At 33.3% G+C, this 18,011-nt stretch overlaps 1 protein-coding gene and 1 pseudogene across 1 annotated transcript; both read right to left on the bottom strand.

Moving 5' to 3' along the window:
• Positions 1–10,936: 10,936 nt before the first annotated feature.
• Positions 10,937–13,462, bottom strand: LOC110683573 (annotated as a pseudogene).
• Positions 13,463–15,036: 1,574 nt separating this feature from the next.
• LOC110683297 (aluminum-activated malate transporter 2-like) lies at positions 15,037–17,169 on the bottom strand. Its single transcript, XM_021859646.1, has 6 exons — positions 16,898–17,169; positions 16,672–16,812; positions 16,304–16,576; positions 16,058–16,173; positions 15,812–15,955; positions 15,037–15,609 (listed from the first exon to the last, which is right to left on the bottom strand). Exons 1-6 carry the CDS (start codon positions 17,100–17,102, stop codon positions 15,127–15,129), a joined length of 1,362 nt encoding a protein of 453 aa, XP_021715338.1. The 5' UTR covers positions 17,103–17,169; the 3' UTR covers positions 15,037–15,126.
• Positions 17,170–18,011: the final 842 nt, after the last annotated feature.

Here is an 18,011-nt window from a genome sequence, read left to right as displayed (position 1 = left end):
TATATATATATATATATATATATATATATATATATATATATATAACTTCTATTTGCATTTTCTCTCTCCTCACCCATTTCTTAGCCATTTTCTATCTCCTCACCTAAACATGGGCACGGGTCGTGCCGGCACGCGGGCGGCACAGCACGGAACGGCGGCCCACCTGTGGGCCGTGGGCCGTGCCGTGAACAAATTTCTGGAATTTGGCATGGGCACGGCACGTGGCACGCCGGGCGGCACGCTGGCCGACACGTGGGCCGGCACGCTGGCACGGCCCGGCACGGCCCGTGCCAAATTACCGTTGGAAAACTAGCCGTTTTTGGCCGTTTTCCAACAGCTAGCTAGTTTTCCACCCCATTTCCCACCCAAATTCCCTATTAATACCTCATATTTTCCTCCAAAATTTTCACAATTCATCAACTCATCTCTTCTCTCTTATTCTCTAATTTTCTTACTCCCAAATTCTCAATTCTCAAATTCCTACAAATCCTACAATCTTGCTCTCTTTTGTGAAAAAAAAAAAAAAAAAATTCCTACTCTCTTATAAATTTTACATTTTTACTATTATTACTTTTATTAGTCTACTACCAAAAAAAAAAAAATTGTTATATTTACATTCGGGAAATTATAAGTTCGGGAAATTATAAATTTGGGAAAGCATTGAAGCGTCATTGTAAGATCTAACTTAACTTTATTTTAATTTGTTATTGTTATTGTTAGTTGTTAATCTTGTTATTATTATTATTATTATTATTATTATTATTATTATTATTATTATTATTATTATTATTATTATTATTATTATTGTATTCTTGGAAGTTGGAACTACTTAATTATATAAAAACTACTTTCTATTTTAATTGTGGGTTATTTGGATTGTTGAAATCTGTCTAAGGCGGGACTTGGGCTCTGGACAACGTCGCTCCTAACCTCTCCTACCTGGGATCTCATTGATCCAAGTAATCTACTATTATTATAATTATTTTTAAAAATTTAATTTATATAAAAACTACTTACTAATTCTTATTGTTATTGTTATTATTATTGTTGTTAATTGTTATTATTATTGTTATTGTTACTTTGTTATTGTTATTTGTATTATTATTATTATTGTTATTGTTACTTTTATTGTTATTATTATTAATTAATCATGGCATCAAACCCAAACGCTTCCTCCTCCTCTAGAAAAGCAAAGTCAAAACGTAGGGAATCACCAAACCCAAACACTTCAATGCCTATGCCCCCCCCCCTAACATGCCCTTTCCAAACACTTCCACCCCTTTCTTTCATCCCCAAAACACGGGAGGGCAAAAACAAATGGATGATATGGCTCCTTGGACCCAATTTCAACAAACCCAATTTCAACAACATGAATTTCCTTTTCCTCCTCCTTCCCAAGGTAGCCAAACACAAGCCTCCGGGTCGAGTGAACCATCCACCCAAATGCCCAACACCCAAAATCCTAACATATTAGAGTGGTGTACTGAAGAGGATTTTGCTCAAACCAAAAGAAAGAGTGAAGTTTGGTCACATTATCAATTAAGTAAAAATGGACAAAAAGCCAAGTGTCGGACTTGTGGTAAAATTTTCTCGGCCGATACCAAGGGAGGGACGGGACACCTTAGTAGACATACAAAAAAATGTGGTGGACCATCTAGTGATCCAACCCAACCCAAAATTTCTCAATTCCATCCACAAGGCTTCATTTACAATTACGAGAGAGATAGGGATGAACTTGGGAGAATGATTGTACATGCGGAACAACCTTTTCTTTTCGCCGAAAATGATGCCTTCAACAACTATATTAACCGAGCACTACAACCAAAACACAAAAAAAATCTCCCGAAAAACCGTTCGATCTGCTGCCATGAAGACTTATCTAGAGTACAAATTGAAATTAGTAAATGAATTAGCTAATCTTCCTAGTAGAGTTTCTTTAACCGCCGATGCATGGGATGGTGGATACGGACTTCACTATTTATGTGTTACTTGTCATTGGTTAGATAATGAGTGATTGTTACAAAAACGCATCATTCATTTCAAAATGCTTGAATACCCTCATACCGGTCTTAACATTTCACATCATTTAATGGAAGTCATTGATGCATATAGTCTTAGGGATAAAATCATGTCTATGACTTTCGATAATGCAACTTCTATGACATATAGTGCGAATTTGGTCAAATCCCAATTGACCAATTTTATATTAGATGGAGATGCACTTCATGTTAGATGCATTTGTCATATTCTTAACTTGTATGTGAAGGATGGAACACAAGCAATTGGTCCATTTTATCACAAAATAAGGAATGCTATTATGTCTATTAATAGCTCTAACATGAGATATCAAGAATGGAAAGGTTTTTGCTGGCAACAACGGATAAAAACCATAAAAATAGCACCGGATTGTCCAACTAGGTGGAACTCCACCTATGAAATGTTGAGTCGGGCAATCGAGTACAAGGTTCATTTAACACTTTTTTATAATATGAAATTTCCACAATGTGCTTTACTAGAAGATGATTGGGTTAATTGTGAAAAATATATGCAGTTTTTACAATTACTATATGGTATGACACATTGTTTTTCTTATGTATATAATCCTTGTTCTCATTCTTTTCTTAGCAATGCATGTTTACTTGCACAATTTTTTGCGGAACACCGATCTCAACATGTTTATCGTGGATATCTTCCATCCATGGAGGAAAAATGGCGTAAATATTACACCGATATTCCTATGATTTATATTTTTGCTTCTATTTTAGATCCTAGGCAAAAATATGATGGCACCTTTTTATTAATTGATATTTATTACAGTAACATGAATTTTGAAGATGATGTTGAAACTTTTAAAAATAAGGTGACTAATGATTTTTTTTTATATAGAGTTTATGAAAGTAAATATGGAACCGTGTCTCGATTTGCCCCTTCTCAAACATCCAAAAATGTAAGTAAACGGGCCAAAGGTTTATTTGCACAAGCTGCTAACATGATGTCCAAGTTTTCAGGTACGGAATCATCATCAAGTAAGAGAACACAAAGCGATGTTTCGGAGTTGCAAATGTACTTAAGTTACGACTTCATGAAAGGCATGAACGATGAAGAGAAGTTTGGCCTCGACATCCTCGATTGGTGGAAATCACAAACCGTGAAACATCCAATTTTGTCGGCAATGGCTCGTGATATTTTTGCTATCCAAGTCTCCTCCGTTGCCTCCGAAAGAGCTTTTAGTGCGTCGGGACGAGTTTTAGACGATAGAAGAACAAGACTAAAACCCAAAACACTTGAAATGTGTGTTTGCTTCAAGGATTGGTTGGATGCCGAAACTCGTTCTCAAGATCGTACTTATGCACAAAACGACGACGATGAAGGAACGTCGACTTCTTTTAGTTCTCATACTTCTCAATCAACTCAATTGGCGGATGAACTTGAACCTCTAGGAGACGAAGACGAAGACGAAGATGAAGACGAAGGCGAAGACGAAGATGACCAATAATAATTACATGATTACATATTTACATTATACACTATTGCATTCTTTTTGTATTATCGAACTTCGTATTCCGTATAATAAATGAAGTTATTCAATATTCATACACTATTGTACGATTTTAATTATCATTACTTATTTTGTATTATTGAATTATCGTACATTCGTACCGGCTACCGTCATATAATAAAATAAGTTATTCTTCAATTTTTTGTGTTTTCGGATTATCGCACTCGTATTTTTTTTTATTATATGCATTGTTGTTTTTTGCTAAATTAATAAAATTGTTTTTATTTGTTTAAATAAACTTAAACATAATTATTAATTAGATAAATAATTTATATAACCTAAATTAAAATAAAGTTGTTCAAAAAATGAAAACAAAATATATTAACATTAACATTAACATAAATTAATCACATATATTAAGTTGTACTAAAAAAATATATATCGTTTAATTCGTTTTTTTTTCATTTATTAAAAAAAAAGGTGGCACGGTTTGGCCCGCGGCCCGGCACGGCACGGCCCGCAAGGCACGTGGGCCGTGCCGTGCCGTGCCGTGGGCTGGGGTGTGCCAATTTCAGGCACGGCACGGCACGGCACGGCCAGGCACAGCCCGCGGCGGCACGAGCACGACCCGTGCCCATGTTTATCCTCACCTATTTCTTAGCCATTTTCTCTCTCATCAAAAGCTTTAATGGCAAAATTGTTACAAAATTATCACAAGAACTTGTTCAATCACTTTGAAATTCATCAAAACAAAGGAGAAATTTGAAAAGAGTAAGTTATTTTTTTCAAGTTTGGAACGAAAAAGAGTATAAACCCAAGATTTTACTAATTTTTTTGTAGCGATTGTATTTCAAGAACATAATGGAAAAATCAACCATGAAAAATGTATCAAGGTAAGTATTATAATATAGTTCTTGTAATATTTGTTCAAAAATTAGTAAATTAAATCAATACATTTTTATTTTTATTTCTTATTTTTTTTATTTAATTTTTTTTTATTTTTTTTATTTTTTTTGCAAAACAAAGGAACAATTTCAAAGAAGAAAACAAGAATTCTGGAGAAATGTAAGTATTAATAAATTTAGTTTGTAGTGATCCTTTTTTTTTTTTTTAATGTTCATTTTCATTTTGATAAATGTTCATTTATATATTAGTATACAACCATTAACATATCAATAGATAAATAATATATATAAATATTCATTAATAACATGCATTCATTCTTTATCATAGTTTGGAGTGACAAAATATTTGATAATTGTTTATTTTTATTTTGGTAGATGTTCAATTACATAATAGTATATGGTCATTCACAATTTCACATACTAGCATACAATTATTAAAATTTTGATGATGTATGTTCATGTTTTTGTCATCTTCTTTAAATATTGCAAATTCATTTCAATTTTGAATTTCAATATATGTCTTTTCTTATGTGAACATATGGTCAATCACATATTCATAGCTTCAAGGGTGTTTATTTATGTATATCTTTTATGCATATGTTCATCGATTATGATCTTTCATGGTCATTTTCAAACTAATATATGTTCATGTATATATCAATAGATGTTCATATCCATGTTGAATTACGTAAATATGTTCATTTTTGTATTAATAGTTGTTCATTTTCATATTAATAGACGATCATTTCCACACTAACATATGTTCATTTATATATTAATTAATATATGCTCATTTATATTCTAATAGATGTTAATTTTCATATTAACCATTTTATACTCATCCATGTTTATATTCATATGGAAATTGGTTCATTTTCAACATTTTTTTTTGCTCAAATCTAATACAATATTTTTTTATCAGTTAAAAAAGAATCGTACATAAAGTGAGTTAGACCGCACAATAGCAAGGAAAAAAGGAATAAGGCAAAAAGGAGGAAACCAAGAAGGCATAGAGTCGCCAAGCGACATGAACCAATATCACAAGCTTGAATTTTTCGGTTTGGATCAAGAAGTTTATTGTGTTTGATAATACATGTGAAATTGTATTGTACAGGGTATTTTGATTTTTACCACCTTCAAATAACCAAATAATTGAATTTACCACCTCCAAAAAAAAAAGATTTACTTTACCACCTCATAAAAAAATTAAACATCAGTTTTACCACCAATCACCTCCAACTAACGGATTCCGTCCAAAAATCCGTTAGTGGGGCCTACCTTGCACACGTGTCGCCATATTATTGGTTAAGTTTTAAAAAAATAAATAAAAAAAACAAAATAAAAAATAAAAAATCCCCATCAAGCAACCGATGGTTGCTGCCACCGTCGGGACCCCCACCGCCGGACCGGCTACAACCAGCCCCACCACCTAACCGTTACAACCAGCCCCCACCACCTAACCGCTACCAGCCACCGTCGGGACCCACAACCACCACACCGATTTCGACCTCAAAACCCTAGCCACCACCTAACAGCTACGACCAACCCCACCACCTAACCGCTACCACCGCACCGCACACCACAGCCGCGCCGATTTCGACCCCCTTTCCACCAATTTCCGACCTCAAAACCCTAGTCAACACCTAATAGCTACGACCAACCCACCACCTAATCGCTACCACCGCACCGCACACCACAACCGCACCGATTTCTACCCCTTTCCACCAATTTCCGACCTCAAAACCCTAGCCACCACCTAACAGCTACGACCAACCCCACCACCATCCAAACCCAGACCAGAAACAACCACCACCCAGACTCGAAACCACCCCGACTCAAAACCACCACCACCCACCAGAAACCACGCCAGCCAGACGCGAAACCATCGCGACTCGAAACCACCACCACCCAGACGCGAAACCCACACGAAATTCCGACCAATCGAGGTAGTTGATTTCGTTGCTGGTTGGTTGACATGGAAGATCGGGGAAGATGAAGAAGAAACGTCAAAAATGTGGGCCCTACTAACGGATTCATGGACGGAATCTGGTAGTTGGTGGTAAAATCGATTTTTTGGAAATTTTGGTGGTGGTAAAGTAAATCTTTTTTTTTTGGAGGTGGTAAATTCAATTATTTGGTTATTTGAAGGTGGTAAAAATCAAAATACCCTTAATTTAATATCCAATTGTTCAATTTTTTGGTGGTATACAATTTCATTTGATTTTATTAAGAAGGAAATGAACTTTTTCCCCTTGAGTACTACTATAAATAGTCATCTAGAAACACAAATACAAAAATATAATAATTCGAATATATCATGTCGTATTTGCATATAATTAAACATTTAATAATTATTCTACAGAAATGAACATTTAATAATACAAAAGTGAACATTGGCAATGATGAAAATGAACATTTTATAGGTGATTCAGAACTGAAAAAACAACCAAAATGACGCCATTTGGAAGTTATGGGGGTGCAAACAGCTTTACCTACCCCGGAATGTAGGCAAAAATTTGTATATGGACTGAGGTTCCGAGGGTGTTTAAATTGGGCCAAATGTTTTGGGACATTTCTCAACACTGAAAAGCAACGTAGCAATGACGTCAAATACTATCAACAATCAATCAATATTAATTCATACAAGTGTGTTTAGACTTTAGAGGTTGGAACTTGGAACTTGGAAGTGGAAAATTGAAAGGACATTAAATATCAAGTAAATGGAATATGAATCAGTCCATCAAATACACAACTAACCACTTATTAGCGGGTTTTTGTTTGTTTTAATTTCTCTAATCATCAATTGATTTTGAGATTAAACTTCATATTAGACAAAAATTTAATAACTTTTCTCTTCATTAATCTACACGACCTATGCCATATTAACAAAGTCACATAGTATCATAACTTATGTGTGAAAGTCAAACAATAAAAAATTATGAGATGAAACCTCTTACTAAAATAAAAGTGATAATTCAATCTCTTTATTCTTTAAGGGCACTCCTCTTAATGGTCACATCCCAAACTCATTTACGCTTTTTTTGGATAACAAAGAAGGAAGGTAAAAAAGAGGAGGGAAAATCGAGGAAGGGAAGGGAAAAGAAAGGGAGGGGGAGGTGAGCTCTATTTTCCCTCCAAATCTTTCCAATTTTGGAGAGATTATGCTTATTAAAGAGAGAGGGAAAATGGATCTCTCCCTCTCCTTCCCTTTCCTTCCCCCAATCTTTTACCCAAACAAGAGTATTTGTCCCCCTCCATTTCTCTTCTCTTCTTTTCCTTTCCATTTCTTTCTATCCAAACAAAGTGTTAAAGAAGTCAACATCCATTATTAGTGTTGTAATATAGAGAATTTACTTTTAAGGTAAAAATAAAAGGGAGTACCAAGTTGGCAATTGGAAGAATTGTGAAAAATAATAACCAATGTCTATTTGCAATAATATAATCAAGTCAAATTAAAATCTAACTCTATTATATTGATTTTTGACACTATTTTTAGTATCCTTCTCTTTTCTTTATTTTAAAAATATATACTCCTTCTATTTCTTAATGTTTGGTGGGTGAAGGGGGGGGGGGGGAGGTTTCAACGGTGTCAATGGTTCTAAAGGATAATTAATTTGGTGACAGGCAGGAGTGGATCGGTGGCTAGATCGACGTAGATAGTGGTGATAAGAGCGAGGACATAGGTAATAAATGGGTATCATTTGTAGGCTATATATTTATAGGCTTGTTTCCAAAAATAAGGCTTTGAGATTTACATAAATACTATCTGTTTTTCTTAAAATCTTTTATTAACATTTCTACCAAATAACTTCAATTGTTCAATGGTGAAAGGTCTACATAGCTCATGCGGTTAGAACACTCTTTCCAATTCCAGGAAATCTAGTAATCAATTCTCATCACTTGTTATTGTGGCTCTTTAAACCCTTTAAGAAAAATAGAGGGAAAAAAAAATCATGATTGACTCCTATTCTCTTATGGAAATTCATTGATTTTATTTATTTATTTATTTATTGTTAAGAAAATCCTAGTTATCATCTACGAAATAATTAGTTACAACATAAAATATCCATGACCTCATTTGATTGTCGGCCATCGGTGATTTGTCGATTGTCTTCATATATCGAAGCAATATAAAATCTTCCTCTATTGACTTAAATTGAAAGTTGGAATTGGGTGGTTTAACAATTTATCTTCGATTATTGTCAAATTAAATCAATTCGGTAAATACCATTATCTATTGAGAATGACATAAAATCTCAAATTGAATGGTGTCATAATCAGCCAGGAAGAATGGTTAAAAAATAGATAAACACTAGGCCCATGTATATATTAATTAAGTCACAGATGTTTGAAAATTTAGGTTTATTTCTCTTTTAATCAGAAAAAGACGAGTACATTGGCCTCATTACATTGGCCTCATTTGTCCTATGTCATTCGTTGTACTTACAAGTACACAAGGCCGTTCATTATCAACTTTATAATCACATTTCCACCACTATGAATCCATGATTACAACAAATTAGTTTTTAATGAAAATTAATATTATATACTATTAAAACATCTTTCTAGAAGAAAATAGAGCTATTGTATAATTACCAATCAGCTTTTTTTTTTTATATAGTTTGATTCTCTATAATAAATGAAAATGGAAATAAATGAAATAAGAGAACAAGATAGATAAAATTTACATAGAAAAATATAACTTACTCAAATTGTTTGCCACACACATTATGTATAACAAATGTTTTCTTTATTTTCTTTTTAAGTTGTCATCCATCTTTCCTTATCCAACACTTTTTTTTTTTTTGATGTGGTCAGTTACACCGTGCAACAAGCTGACACACATGAGAACACTGACCGGCTAACCACTAACTGATCGAGTATCTCTTGGCTGAATAACTGATCAATTCAACCGAATAACCCTAGACCGAGTAAGTCATTAACTACAACATCACAATCCCCGAAGGAGTGGCCCCATGAAATTTTTGTTAGATCTCTATCTTTCTTTCTCTATATTCAATTACTCATGCAAACAAAATTTACCTATGAACAAAGATAATACTATTACCATTTACAGAACTTTTAAATTATTACAGAACAAAATTATTCGCTACACAATTCATATCCATGCATCCAAATTCCAAAGGCAAAATTAAATTATGAAAGTATTATACTCCGTAAGTGCGCGTACGTAGCACAAATAACTTTTTTTTTGTGTTTTATGACAGGAAGTCGATACCAAATCAAATACGGAGTACTGTATTAGAAAATAAAGGAGGCGGACTATATATAATTAATTAATTATGTATGGGCTTGCAGTCCCAAAAAATCACTTGATTACTTCTCTTCATTATTATAATAAATTGTTGGTATATTTAATTTGGTACCTTTAAAAACTCAAAATAAAGCAAAGATAATAGGTAGGTATAAGTCACTTTATGGATGATAATTGATAAGAGGTAGTGGTATGGAGCCTGGTTGAAATGTGGTCTGGTGCTAATAACCTTTTTTTACATTAGTGGACTCTTGGTGATTATATTAATCAGACATCAATTTTTGTCGATTTTTACTTTCTCTCCCCGCATACAAAGTGTAAGACAACAAAAAAAAAATTCATTTAATATTGACATATAATTATCCTAACCATACATTAATTGTTTTACTTCAAGTAGGTAATACGAAGTAAGTGTTTTCGCTTTCACCAATTTTAACTATATCACGTACGTCTTATTTTATCTGGATTTTAATAGATCTACTACGTATTACACTTTATATAAGTGTTACTATTATTTTTCAGCTTAAAAAACACTAATTTTTAAGGACCCTAGAGAGAAAAGGGACTGAGAAAAAGGAAAAGGGGCTTACAGAATTTGAAGAACCTTGGAGAATAGTTATAGATTATATATATTTTTTAATTAAATCCAAATATCTAACTTGTACTGTTATTGACCTTATTGAAAGGTAATTACCAATATTATTTAATCTAATTTATCTTATCATAACTTATTAATCTTATTTTTATCTTGTCTAAGTTTATTAACCCTTACATTACTTATCTAAATTTTTTATCTCTTATCTTACTCCGTATTTTATAAGAACGTATTAAATCTAAAATTAGTGATGAAAACAAATGCCTAATATTAAGAGAAAGTTATCGTGAAATTAAACATTAAAACTTGTATGCTTTACAGTATAATTTCGGCAAAAATCTCACTATCACATGGGAAAGTTCCAGACAACCTTCGTTGTAGAGGTTTTATAAGTTTCGCCTACCATGCATAAATGCATTCATGCATGCTCCTTGAAGCCCAAAGGACTAAAACCCACAAAATTCCATGCACCATAAATTAAGCTCATCTTATATTAAATTACCCTACATCTTGTCCATTACTATGTTTATGTTAAATGAATGTTCCCTGAATAAATAGTTGAAAGAATAAGATCAAAGGTTTTGATTATGAATAATCGGTGTTCCAATCCCACAATAATTATGATTATAATAGAAACATAATAATGTACTTTAAATTCAAAGTGTTCAAATATGTAAGCGTACATTCATACATGCGTTACTATATGAGTTTTTATTGTTCATGTGTGTAATTATACAAATTATGGTCTATTCTGAATTATTTGTAGCCTATATATTACGGAGTATTCCGTAATATGTAAGTATATAACTGGATAGTGGATACACTTTGGCAAAATAGGAAAAATAAACGAACCGGATAACTGACAATTTACACAGCTACAATACTTACGTACATCTAGATAGTACGGAGGAAGAATATAATATGCATACAAGTTTATTTTTATTTTTAGTGAGAAGTCTTGGTTTGGGATTGAGCTGGTGAAGTTGTAAGTTTGTGAACAGGAATAACTTTATGATTGTGAATATCAGTGACATCCCCAACAACAACTATCTGGGATAGCTCGCGCTCTTTTTCAGGGCAGACTATTTCACTGCCCATGCTCGCCATGGAAGCTAACTCATGTACCGCCTCTATTATGCTCTCTACACAATCAACGATATCGATTAGTATCGATGCTACCGTTACTGCTGGTAATACATCTAAGAGATTGCATTTTTCCCATAAACTTGTGTCTTGTAACAACCTTTTTAGCTCTTTTGCTGCTTCTTTTGTTTCGGCTAATTGTGTCTTTGGTGTTGATGTCTTCCTCATCTTTTTAAACCCTTTAGCTGCCTCCTTTAGTACTTTGCCTAATTCGCTGCTTAATTTTTTGCATCTTTCTTTCATCATCTCTTCGATTTCCTCTGGTGTCTGCATCTAACAAAAATCAACATATATTGTGTTAGCACGTCGATCTATTTGTTTAACAAGCTAAGGATATATAGAGATTTCGTGCTTAAAATTGTTACATACTTGTAGGATGTTGGGGTTAAGGTAGTTATTGAGAGCATCAATACTATAGGCGCACTTTCGAATTAAGGCTCCAACTTTAAGGTATTGCTTCCATGGATGACGGAATTTGAACTTGCCATGGCTAGGCTCCCAAAATGCAAAGTTTGCCTAGAATATGATATTTGAATTAGTACATAGAATAGTTGGTTAAATATTTAGGCTCAAAAAGACAAACAATATAAGCTTACCATTGTCTCTTCGGTGCTTTTGGTACCTAGTACACTTTTGTATTGTTGACGAAAAGACTTCTCTTCTTTTGACTTTTCGTCCTTTGTTGTCATATATTCACTTCCGAATCCTGTGGATTTTTACCATTTGAGGGTGATCTGATGAGCTAATAAAGAACCACTACATAATTTAATCTCGAAAAGGTGAAAGAAAGTGTAATAGGTTTTCTTTATGAAAATTTTAATGAAATGGTAAGTTGTAGCTTATAGATCGTGGTATTACTAATTAATCTAGCTATATGATAGTTACATGCACTAAAGTTAGTTAATTCAAGTAATTATAAGAAGCAGATCGAAAAATAAAAGTTGTACCTTCTAAGAAGTTGCCAAGTTTTTCCATGTTGGAAGCAATGAGATTGTGGAGTTCAGCTCCGGTCCAAACAGGGGAAATAAGTATGCAAATAAGCATGGCAATGCAACTTCCTATGATGATCGTGACCAGCCTTTGTTGGGCTATCTTAATCACCTCATCATCTCGATATCCCGATACCGCCACCAAAGCGAAGGTTAGGATGAAGATCATCAGTCCATAGTCATATTTTGCCTTCAACTTTGGAAAGAATCTCATGAATGTCAGTATAGAAGCTGCAGCCAAACCATTTTTATTCTTTAGTGACAAACTTCAATTCTATTAGTTGTATATATAATGTGTATTTCATAGTATGGATATTTACTATATACGTACCAACTATGAAGCCAAAGAGAGAAAGTAAAATAGGTTCCCCTGTCTCCCTGAAAGATCAGCCAAGTAATGGGCTACCACCCCTAAAAACCCTGCCACACAAGTGGAGATCATCCTATTTAAACCTTTTCCCAAGGTTGCTCCTGCATGCCCACACAAAAATGCAAAATTAACAATGCAACGTAATTATAATTAAGTTTGTTAAAGATACTAATTAGTTGTTACGTACAAATAATTATTAGTATAAATTATTACCTACTGTAAATTCAAATACAACTACAACCGTTATAACAGCCCACATAGCTGAGACACCAAAACCATTATAAAGAGCTTGGAAGTAATAGAACAAGGAAACAACTGTAATAGCAAATCCGACTTTTAAGGCATGAAAAATCTTTCTAGGATCATCTTGCCCTAACTTTTTGGCCTCGAGGGCAAAGTTGACAACATTGTCCTTTAAGCTCTTAGGCAAGGACGTTAGAAATTGGCATGCCCGGGTACAACCACCTTTTGTTTCATTATTTGGAGATGAAACAACATTCATGGTGGCCATTTGGGTAGAATTGAAATTCTTTAATTTTTTTTTTGGTTAAATTATATTTTGGAAAGGAGGTTGTAATTGAGAGGTGGAAGTTGGACAACATCAGCACAAGTCATTGGCTGTATTTATAGGGCCATACGATCGATAGAATGCAAAATGATATTTACATGAGCTATAACATAAAATAAAATAAAGTAATGAAAGGAGGGTACAAATGTACAAAAATTATATTATAATGCATAATAATAAAGCACTAAGTGGTGTCGCTTTGAAAGTACTCCGTAAATAGAAAGCGTGTGTAAATGGCGTAAGACAGGAACAGAGGGAGGTGATCGGTAAGTGCTTAAGTGGTGTGTACTGTTACTGTAGTGACCTGAGATAATTTGTGGCCGCTCAATGTCTTTATTTACACGGGGCGTGCTCTACAGGAATTCCTAGCTGAGGATAATAGCTTTTTAATTTTTTATAAATCTTTTTTTATATATATAAATTATATATGTCACGTGACACTTTTCTCATGCGCTAGAAACATGTCACATCATTCATAATGAAGTTTTTATAGTGTTTGAACTCTTGACCAATCGAAATTGAGTTAATTGTCTTTTATTTATGCTATAAATATTTAATTAACTCAATTTAAATTTATCTATACTCGTAACTTTGATAGCTAGGAATGTTTTATTTTGTATTTTTTTCCCCATTAGTTCCTTTATATAATAAGAAACTTAAGGAGTACAAAATATACAATATGATGTTTAAAGTATCGCTCGGATCACATACTTATTATTATTCTTATTATTATAAATCAAAATTGAGTACTAGTAGGGTGGGTCAAAAAGAAATTAAAGGTGCAGCCTTATGGTGGATCATAGATTGTCAGCCGTTAATTAGTAGCCAAAGTGCAACTAAAAAATAGGGTTAGTGTGTTGATCGTAAAAGGCTGCAGACATTATAATGACATTAAAATTCTTTGATATTGCTAGAATATGCGATATACTTCCTATTATTATAAGAACTATTCCTCATATATTGAGACAGAAACTAAACTCAATGTCATGTTATGATTATTTGACAAGCTTTTAATACAAATATTAAGGTAATAAAAATTGAGCATATATAAATTGAGATGTTACTTGTAACACTTTTTTGTTCATTTGTCTTATCAAATCATCTCTGTTTATACAATTGTATATAATATCAATTCTGATCCTGATAAAGGCAGCTCATCTTGAAGTTGCAATGCCACGTTTTTGAAATAATAGAATGTATATATAGTTAAGATGAACCCATTTTAAGCCCTGATGAAATCATATATATTAGGCAATTTTTTAGGATTGGTCATGAAAAATTGAAAATGCATGCCCCTCCTATGGTAAATTAAAATTGTAATTTGAAGTCAAAAAAAGATGCGTATACAATTGTACCAAGGTGCATGTATGATATTTAAAGTGAAATTGTAATGATTAAAGGTAAGTCCGTGATATTATGGGCGTCATTAGGAGTAATGGGCTCAAGTAACTAGTGTAAGCTAAGATTAGCTCACTATATAATGGGATGATATAGTAACAATAATGTTATACTAATACATGGATCGAAACTGCATTGGGCCTAAATTGTGTGTATGCATGTTTGGTTGATGCTATGCACAAGTATTTCAGGGTGATGAGTTGAAGACTATGTTTATATTATACTAATCTTATGTCTTCATGCAATAACTTAAACCCAAGATAATTTAATTTGTAACTAACTTGATGAATAAAGAGATCGATGTCGTCATTCATTTTACAATTCACAACTAATTAGTAATTACACACTAAACTCGCAACAGATTTTTGAAGGATGATATATTTTTTAGTCTCCTGCTTCAATTGTTATTGCCGTGTGGGAGCAATTCACAACTTTGGCATCACTAGGATTCTGTTCTTGTCCCTCACTTGCTACGAAAACCGGTTTTCCCAATTCTTGATCAACACTTTTTGACTCAAGTTGTGTTTTTTCTAGCTTAGTCGTCCTGAAATGTGCCAAGGAAGCAAGTTGAGTGGTGCACTTTGCTATTTTTTCGGTACAAATAAGAATATCTGTTAGTATGGATATGATTGTTGTAGCTGAAATGACATGGAGCAGTTGCAGCTCATAGTCTTCCCATAATGTAGTTGATTTCAACAATTCGTGCAAGCTTTTCATTTCTTCTTTGGATTTTGCAACATTAACTTTGCAACAAGAAGGCCGGGTCATAGTCTTCAATGCAATTGCTTGATCTTTTAGTGTTTTGCTTGCTTCTAACGCCATTCGATTACAAGTTGCACGGAATTCATGTTGAGAATTGGGTGATGTCTGCCAGAAATTACAAGTTAAGGACTATCAGATCACAAAATCAAACATAGCATGAATTTGTTAGTATTGTAGCTGGCCTGGCCTGGCCGCAGCAGCAGCATATATATGAGGTACACAAATAATGTAATGTATCATATTGTTATTGATGTTTCATGAGATGTAAACGAGAAAGTATGTATGACAATAGAAAATAGATATATACCTTAACATTTGCATTAAGGCGCGCATCAAGGGCATCAATCTTGTAGGCACATTCTCGAGAAAGAGCTCCTAGCTGTAGGTATAGTTTCCATGGATGCTTGAACCTAAAGCAACCATGAGTTGGCTCCCACTTTGCAAAATTAGCCTGTTGACATTTACGTAATAGTAACTTATATTAGGATATTAATTAACATATGAAGAAGTGTAGCTAGCAGTTGTATGCATGTAGTTGTGTTTGATAAAGTACCGAGGTTTCCTCATTGCCCTTTGTGTTGAAAACACTCTTGTAACTTCGAAGTCTTGATACATTAATTTCATTTGCAGTACAATTCTCTTTCATTTTGAAGTAAGCATTTCCATACTCTGAAATTATGTGTCACTAATATTAATCAAGTAGCCACACATACATTATTAGCTAGCTTAGATCAGACAAAAAAAAAAAAAAAAAAAAAAAAAAACACTAAAAAGAGAGGAGATGACATTAATTACGTACCATCTAAAGAATTGGCAAGTTTGTCGAAGTTGTTTGCAATTAAGTTATGAAGATCTTCACCGGCCCAAACAGGGAAAACAAGTATAGAAACAAGAAGAGAACCAAAAACTCCAATTAAAATTGTAGCCCATCTATCGCGAGCCAGGTCTATAATTTCCTCAACACGAAATCCAGAGATGGAGATGAATGAAAAGGTCAATATGAATATGAGGAAACCATAATCATATCTTGCTTTGATCTTTGGGTAAAATCGTGCATACGTCGACAAAGAAGCTGCATTATTAACATCAACTTGCATTATATTGTTACCTTCATATACATTATTGAAATTGATCTCTATGTATGTTAACTAAATAAGTAGATTTTACCTTGAAGGAAAACAAAGAAGCTGATGAGAAAGGGTTCAGCAATATGACCAGATTGAGTAGCCAAGCTATGTAGGCCAACTGCTAGTGCCCCTCCTATTAATGTTGCCATTGTCCTGTTCAAACCTTTGTACAATGTGGCTCCTGCATGCAATTCATCAGTCAAATAATTAATCTTCATTACTAAATAAAAACAAGTAAAGAAGGCATAATGTTGAGAGTTTATTACCAACAGAGAACTCGAAAACGACGACAACAGTAAGGACAGCCCATAAGGCAGTGGTGCCTAAGTCTTGGTAAATTGACTGAAAATAGTAAAAGAGAGATACTAAGGTCACTGCTAATCCAACTTTCATAGAATGAATCACTCTCCTTGGATCATCTTGCCCTATCTTTAAAACACACTTTGTAACCTCTTTTACTATGTTACCCATTATATTACAAATAGCTTAGATAATTATAAACAAACAAGAACAAGTGTAATTGTTGAAGAACAAGTGCAGTACTGTTGGGGATATATATACAGTGGTGAGTGGTTCATTTAATCTTAATTAGCTACTAGTTCAGTGCAACCGCGTGGGGGCCGGGCTGCTTGTATCTTGTTTGACTAAATATCTTTTTAGCTAAATTAGTGTTTGATATTTAGTTAGTGTGGTCTTAAAGTTTCAAATTTAGTATTAGTGCGATTTAAAGTTTTAAGGATTACTGGTTTACAGACTACTATATTAGCTTTAATGCTCTCTTTCATACGCTACACATTATACTATTAGTGATTTCATTCATTTTAGTATTTAGGTTCATTATAAATACTTTCTTATTATTATATTTCATTTTAATATCACATTTCACGTGCTATTATCAAGTTACTATAATGACTACCGTTTTATTGTAGATGGGAAATGATTTAGCTTATATTCTTACCTTTTTTTTTTCTTTTTTTTTCTTTTTTTTTGAAACAAAGCCATTTATATTATTCTTACTTTGTATGTACATAATTTTAATGTTAAGATATTACATTATGATACTAGTGCATTCTCTTTATCTTACATAAATAAATAAGTTTGAAGACTTTATCAAGCTTAATTAAGATATCGATCAATATAATATAAAATCAAGGACGATTAGTTTCAATCTGTCGTTCAGTTTAGTGCAGATAAGATTAACAAGAAATAATACACTTAATTATAAGGTTATCTAATTTGATAGAAAAAAACAAATTATACCAGCCTGGCTTACAAGTAGTGGCAACTCCACACATGCACTGAGGCATCTCCTCCGTCTGATTATATAGTGCATTATACTTGTAAGCATTTTTTAAGGTTACACTTCTTCAATTTTTTAAT

This window comes from Chenopodium quinoa, unplaced genomic scaffold (genome assembly GCF_001683475.1).
Source record: "Chenopodium quinoa cultivar QQ74 unplaced genomic scaffold, ASM168347v1, whole genome shotgun sequence".
In the NCBI taxonomy this organism is placed as follows: Eukaryota; Viridiplantae; Streptophyta; class Magnoliopsida; order Caryophyllales; family Amaranthaceae; genus Chenopodium; species Chenopodium quinoa.
This window is presented reverse-complemented; position numbering and strand designations above follow the sequence as displayed.

Excerpts from the sequence above, each read along its gene's own strand:
- LOC110683297 (XM_021859646.1), bottom strand. The coding sequence starts at position 17,102 with ATGGGTAACATAGTAAAAGAGGTTACAAAGTGTGTTTTAAAGATAGGG. Across the intron at positions 16,813-16,897 it reads CGTTTTCGAGTTCTCTGTTG|GAGCCACATTGTACAAAGGT; the intron begins GTAATAAACTCT and ends AATTGCATGCAG. Across the intron at positions 15,956-16,057 it reads AGGGCAATGAGGAAACCTCG|GCTAATTTTGCAAAGTGGGA; the intron begins GTACTTTATCAA and ends AAATGTCAACAG.